Source organism: Triticum dicoccoides, chromosome 3A, assembly GCF_002162155.2.
Source record: "Triticum dicoccoides isolate Atlit2015 ecotype Zavitan chromosome 3A, WEW_v2.0, whole genome shotgun sequence".
NCBI classification, from domain to species: Eukaryota; Viridiplantae; Streptophyta; class Magnoliopsida; order Poales; family Poaceae; genus Triticum; species Triticum dicoccoides.
In genome coordinates, this window is record NC_041384.1 from 130,026,548 (window position 1) to 130,033,340 (window position 6,793).

The window sequence follows — 6,793 nt, forward strand, 5'->3', positions numbered from 1 at the left end:
CCAGCTTTGTAGCCAGGCAATGTATATTGCTGCTTTTAGGTCCTATTTAGCTATTGTTTAGGCTCTGCTCGTTTTGAAGAGTAAATTAAGCAGAAGTACAATAACAACACTATTGTTAGCTACTACCTAGGTTGTGTTCCACTGTTTAGGCATCACATAGTGACAAGCTTACTAATGGATGTAATATGACAAGTCATCAGTGATCACTACAGTTTTCAGATAAGTTTCTTCAGATAAGTTTGGACCGAAACAACAGAAATATCACAGCCACAAACAACTAATTTGGACAGCAAGCACTGGACTAAATTTGGATGGCAAGAATAACTAAATTTGGACAGCATTTCCTTTGTTTTTTGGACATCCACAAACTGATTTTGACAGGAAAGATGGCACAAATCAGGTTAAGCACAAATATCACATCCACAAACATAATGTCTTATCATCATTGAATGACATGATTACAAACTTGCAATGACAATTCCAAGTCCATGTCAATTGACAAGTTTAACATAACACAACATGCACAAGTGATTCCTCGGACATAGTGTCACCTTCAAGTTCATCAGCTGATTCCTTATACCCGTTTGATGTATCATCATCCGACATATCAGCACTCGCTTGTGGCGGGACTATAAACAGATTTTGCTCCTCATATTCCTCATCGTCCTTGTCCTTGTCCTCATCCATGTCCAAGTCCTCGTCCTCGTCATCCTCCTTCTCCTCATCATCTACCACCTAACACACATGAGCACACAAATAAGCAAACAACACCTATATGGTTATATGGAAATGTGGTTACATCAAGCATCAAGTAAAGCAATCATACAATAGTAGATGCATGAGGCAGCTCGGTGCAGGTTGCAGAGCCGGAGGCAGCGGCTTCCGCGGCACACACGCCGGCACCGGTGCGGTCGGCGAGACGCGGAGGAGGTGGAGGGTGTTTTTTAACCTACAAATCAACTCTCTCATTGGGGCATTGGGAAAGTCTTTCGCCTTCCTAATCTGCACCTTAGGCTTCCTCTTCTTCCCCGGAACCGGCGGAGGCAGCGCCGAATCTTGCCTAATTAGGTAATTCACACTCTTTTCCTTTGCCTTTGCCTTCACATTCTCCTTACCGCCACCCTTTCCTTCTCAGTCCCCTTCTCCTTCACCATTATCTACGAAAAACAGCACATAATATCTGCAGTCAGTACATCAATCAAGTGCAAATAATTCATTTTCTTCTTTTTGTAGCATAGAAAATCATCTAGTACTAGTGCAAATAAACATAACTATCTCCTGACCATTATCTACAAAAAAACAGCACATAATTCCCTTCTCATTCCCCTTCTCCTTCACCATTATCTCCTGACCAAACATGTTAAAGTTTGCTGTTGAAACACTACATCTCCTGAAACTCTTGACTAAAGTGGGACAAAAGTTTGTTGTTCAAACACTACATCTCCAGATCTCCTATCTATTTATCTAGCACTGAATCATCACAGTTCGGCGAGGGTTACAGGTTAGAGACAGATTACCTCTTCCTCTTCGTGGCGCTTGGGGAGGAACCAGGGAAGGACGGACCAACGGCGTGCTGGCCTTGCTGCCTCCCCGACGTACACGTGCTCCTCCAGCTCGGACTCGGACGAGATGGCGCCGTCGGTGAAGGGAGAGGCCGCGGGCAATGGCGCCATCGCCTTAGGGTTAGGGTTAGGGATAGAACAGAGGAGGAGGCGCTGCCTCTGTTTGTGAGGAGAGCCAGAAGGAATCGAGAGAGGAGGGGGAATGGAACGAAGGGAGGGGGTTGCTCAGCTCGGGTGCTCGGGGCCTCGATCTGTTAGACAGTTGATGGGCCTTGCGCCATCGGTCCGCTCGGTCGGCCCGGTGAAAGACCGGACCGGACCAAACTTTTTTCGGTCTCTTTTTCTGGGCTCGGACCGGCATATTTTCCTATCGGGCCTGGACCGTATGGGCCGGTCCTAAACGGGCCACGAGCGAGCCGCAAAGCCCGCTCGTGCCATCCAGGCTGAGTCCTGCAGTTGCAGGTAGAGTTGACCTCGGTAATGTTGCTGGGAGGGCTTGTGCATGTGGCTGCAAGCTTGCATAGGTTGATTTCCTTTGAATAGAAGTGCATCTTGAGTTCTTGACTTGAAGGCCGTCAACACAAGATTTCATCTACAGGTTATATTAGTTGCCTGAGCAATTGGAAAAGTGGAGGGCAGCGAGGGCGAGTGTAAGACTGTACGTGCACTCGAGGAGCTGGGAGGCATGAGCCGGGGCAGTTGCTGAAGTTGAGATGCCAGCTAGGCCTACGATCACGCAGAGGCACGGGAGGCCACAGCTGCCAGCACCACCCTCACCATGGCTCGAACTGACGACCGCATCGTTGCTTGGCGATGAGCCACTTGACAAACTGGTACGTGAACCGCGCGCCGCTCGCCGGCATCGATGGCGGGTAAGGCACCCTCCTGGTGCATCACGACGGGTAAGGCACCATCGGATGGTAGCCCTCCTGCTGCATCGCTTCCTTCGGGGCTGGTGGATCCGCTGCAGCGTGCTGCGGCTCGAAGTTGTCATTGGCAGGAGGAGGTCAGCGACAGCGATAGAGCCACGAGATCGAGAGCGATGGATTTGGGGGATGGGGTGCGTGGGCCTTGGAGGTGGGACGACGTGCGTACGTGGACTGTTTTATTTCCTGTTTGATTTTTCACGTACGAGGTCTTTTTTTCACGTACGAGAGGAAGGGGGATCGAACGAGGTGGGGGTATCGAAGGAGGTCGAACCATCACGATGTTCGATCCTCCTTTAATAGTAGAGATTCATATCCTACTTTTAGAAACTTCCGAAGTAGTGCCTCACATGCCCTGTTTGATAGCTCCACATTTTCTAAGTATTTTGAGTTTTCTAAATACTATGGCTTTAATTACTTTGAGGTGTTTGGACTCCACAAAAAACTATGATATTTATACTACAAGTATTCCTCAAAACGCAGTTTTTTCTCTGTCAAATAAAAAGAACCCCAAACCTTTTTTTTAAACCGAGCAGGTGAAGAAAACGAGCATGTTGCTTCGTCCTCGACTGCTCATTCGCTCCCAAGCCGCCGCCACTCTCTCGTCGCTGGAAATCATCTCCCTCGGTTGCCGTGGACGACAAAGAGACGACCATGAAAAAAAGGCGACTACGCTCGGCTATCATCTGTTCCCTTCTCTTCTCAAGGAGGCCCGTGGCATGAAGCCAGCAGGCCTTGCTGGCAGAGGAAGACAACTCCTGCCGCCTCATGAAGATTGCAATCACCGCACGCTCCTACTTCTCTTTGTGCGACTGCTATGGTGCCGGCCGGCCGAGGGCAGGTCGAGTCACCTCGCCGTAACTGAGAGGAAGGAGTTGATGACTAGCGCAGTGTACCGCGTTCCTCATTTTTTGAAAGCTGCAGGCCGAGCTTTGGGCGTGGCAGTGGACTTTGTGCATGTGGGTGGCCTTTTGGCATGGCCGTTGGGTCTGCGACGTCTGGGTGAGCTAAGGAGAAAACGGCTAGCTAGCTATTACATACGTTGATATAAACTAGGCAAACAACTCAAAGTATTCTCAATACTTTAAAATACTGTAGTATGTCAAAACTGTAGTATCTTGTACTTCCTCCATTCCAAAATATAGTGCGCCCACGTTTTCCGAGGTCTAACTTTGACCATAAATTTAACCAACGAGACCAACTGCGGCGGGAGAAAAAATTATATAATTGAAAACTTCTTGCGAATATGAATTCACTGATACAATTTTTGCTCCCGCCGCAATCGGTCTTGGTAGTTAAATTTACGGTCAAAATTGAAGCACGTGGATAGAGGAAGCACTACATTGTGGAATGGAGGGAGTACCTACGTACTACTCCCTCCGTTTCTAAATATTTGTCTTTCTAGACATTTCAAATAACTACTATATATGGATGTATGTAGACATATTTTAGAGTGTAGATTCACTCATTTTGCTTCGTATGTAGTCATTTGTTGAAATGCCTAGAACGGAGAGAGTATTTAGGAACGGAGAGAGTAGTAAAATGTTGTAGTTTTTCAATACTTTGGTTTTTTTAATACTTTACTATCAAACACAGCCAACCTCTATGAGAAGGGGATGCAATAGAGTGATTGTAGATATATCTCACAAAACCATAGCCCAGATAAACTCTACGAAAGAACTAATGAAGTACCAGTGCTTATGTTGTTTCCTACATTTCAGACTCAGAACTAATGGAATACAAAAGTTTTAAAAAATCACTTCCTAAACATCACTTTCATACGTCGCACACAACAACCTCGTGCAATGACTTCTTCCCGTGTGATGAAATCAACTATGAGAACGAGTCATAAAAAACTACCCTATGATCGGACTACATATATGTAATGACCTAAACTTTAGTCCAGTGAGTACTGACCGAGAAGCTCGCCTGCTGTGACCCGAAGTCTTCCTACCGAATTCCTCAAAGTAGAAAAAAGTCTTCCATGCATGCACACGCCCAACAACTCATGAGCCACCAGCCACAACGACGACACGCTAACCCACGCGTCGAACAAGGCGGAGCGCCGGCCTATATAAACATGAGCTCCGGTGCATATGTATTCCACACAAGCATAGAGTCTAATCAGGCTCTAAGGTACAGTAATCAAGATGGCTTCTTCCACGCCTTACCTTGTCGTGCTCTTGTGCCTCACCAGCCTCCTGCAGGCATCGCTGATGGCGGGTTTTGAGCTGCCGGAATCCGAGGTGAGAAGCAGGTTTTCCAAGTGGATGACCAAGTACTCGAAGCGCTACTCATGCCATGAGGAGGAGGAGAAGCGGTTCGGGGTCTTCAAGACGAACACCAACTCCATCGGCGCTTTCGCCAGCCAGACTACGGTCAACGCCGTCGTGGGTGGGTTCGGGCCGCAGACCGTCACCACGGTCAGGGTGGGCATGAACAGGTTCGGCGACCTCAACCCCAGCGAGGTCGTCGAGCAGTTCACCGGGTTCAACAACACCGCCTTCCGCACCCCCAAGCCCTCGCCCCTCCCCTACCACTCCTGGAAGCCTTGCTGCGTCGACTGGCGCTCCAGCGGCGCCGTCACCGGCGTCAAGTTTCAAGGCTCTTGCTGTAAGTAAAGTCACGCTAGCTAGATATAGAACCGCTCCTACACCTCTGCTACGTTTACTTATGTTGTGCATGGACATGTCTATGGCAGTGTCGTGCTGGGCGTTCGCGGCGGTGGCGGCCATCGAAGGCATGAACAAGATCAGGACCGGCGAGCTGGTGTCGCTGTCGGAGCAGCAGCTCGTGGACTGCGACACCGGGAGCAGCGGCTGCAGCGGCGGGCGCTCCGACACGGCGCTCGGCCTCGCGGCAGCCCGCGGCGGCCTCACATCGGAGGCCAAGTACCCGTACAGCGGCATGCAGGGCAGCTGTGACGTGGACAAGCAGCTGTTCGACAACGAGGTGTCCGTCAAGGGCTTCAAGGCCGTGCCGCCCAACGACGAGCATCAGCTGGCGCTTGCCGTGGCGATGCAGCCCGTGACGGTGTACATCGACGCCAGCGCGTGGGAGTTTCAGTTCTACACCGGCGGCATCTACCGCGGCCCTTGCTCCTCCGACGCGGCGAGGGTGAACCACGCCGTCACCATCGTCGGCTACTGCGAAGGCCCCGGCGAGAACAACAAGTACTGGATCGCCAAGAACTCGTGGAGCAACGACTGGGGTGACCAGGGCTACATTTACCTCGCCAAGGACGTGTCATGGCGGACGGGCACCTGCGGCCTCGCCACCTCGCCCTTCTACCCGACAGTTTGACCGATTCCGGCTTGCCGGCGGGGCTTTTGCATTCGCCAACTGCTTATGTTGTTTTATTTTATTTGAGAGAGGCCAATTGCTTATGTTAAGTACTAGTCCGTCGATCACACATACGCCACCAAATGATTGATGGCTGTGTGGTAGGAGTATTTTTTTTAAGCTGTGATAATGCGCAATAAGATATTAATAAAGTACAGAATCATTTGGCTCAAGCTGTTTTTGGCATTGTGGATTGTGTTAATCCCATCTGTTCTCTCCGGTTTTTGTTTATGGTTATGCTATGTCTCAGTTGACTCGGTCGACGAGATTAGCCGTTCAAAAAAATTGAGCAAAAATTAGCCGTTCAATTTCATTGACGAGATTAGTATGTCTCCCGCTACGTGGGTTGTGGGCTGTGCCTTGCGGCCATTTCTTTTGTTCATTTTTGGGTTTTTTCTCAGTCCTCCCACATAAAACTTTTTTTTTTTTTTGGGCTTGTGTGCACCGTATAAGTACAGAAGAATAAAGTTAATGGGGCAGCTCACTCTATGTGTATGTATACAGTATACACGTGTACTTGTCCAGCCTTTTAACTTTCTTTTTAGTATATTTTCCTTTTATTTCATTACTTGTATTTCTACTTTTTATTTTTCTTGTTTAAGAAATATGGAACATTTAAAAATTTGAAGAACATACGTTTTGACACGCATGCCGATTTTTATTCTCACATGTTGTTGTCTTGTTTTTTTTACTCTGAGATGTGGTTGCATTTTCTACATGGACATTTTTTATTCCTTATTTGTGTCTTGTCTATTTATTTATTTACTTTGTTTCTTCATGTATTACCCAAAAATATTTTTTTTCATTGTGTTCATATGCTCGGTTTTTTTTCCTTTTTCACGGCCATACACTGTAAAGTTCGCACAAGGTTCCTGAATGGAGTGCAATGTATGGGAGAGGGTGGACAAGCTTTATTGCAGACACCAATCTGTGAAAGGGTCAGGTGGTGCTCTTCGGTGGCGG

At 48.2% G+C, this 6,793-nt stretch overlaps 1 protein-coding gene and 1 long non-coding RNA gene across 2 annotated transcripts; one reads left to right on the forward strand and one right to left on the reverse strand.

Annotated features, from left to right (window-relative positions):
• Positions 1 to 383: 383 nt before the first annotated feature.
• LOC119271379 lies at positions 384 to 1,619 on the reverse strand. The gene is made up of 3 exons (XR_005134508.1): positions 1,518 to 1,619; positions 827 to 1,157; positions 384 to 735 (listed from the first exon to the last, which is right to left on the reverse strand). It is a non-coding gene; the product is annotated as an uncharacterized LOC119271379 (long non-coding RNA).
• Positions 1,620 to 4,612: 2,993 nt separating this feature from the next.
• On the forward strand, positions 4,613 to 5,993 carry LOC119267565 (ervatamin-B-like). Its single transcript, XM_037548977.1, has 2 exons — positions 4,613 to 5,101; positions 5,190 to 5,993. Exons 1-2 carry the CDS (start codon positions 4,639 to 4,641, stop codon positions 5,789 to 5,791), a joined length of 1,065 nt encoding a protein of 354 aa, XP_037404874.1. The 5' UTR covers positions 4,613 to 4,638; the 3' UTR covers positions 5,792 to 5,993.
• Positions 5,994 to 6,793: the final 800 nt, after the last annotated feature.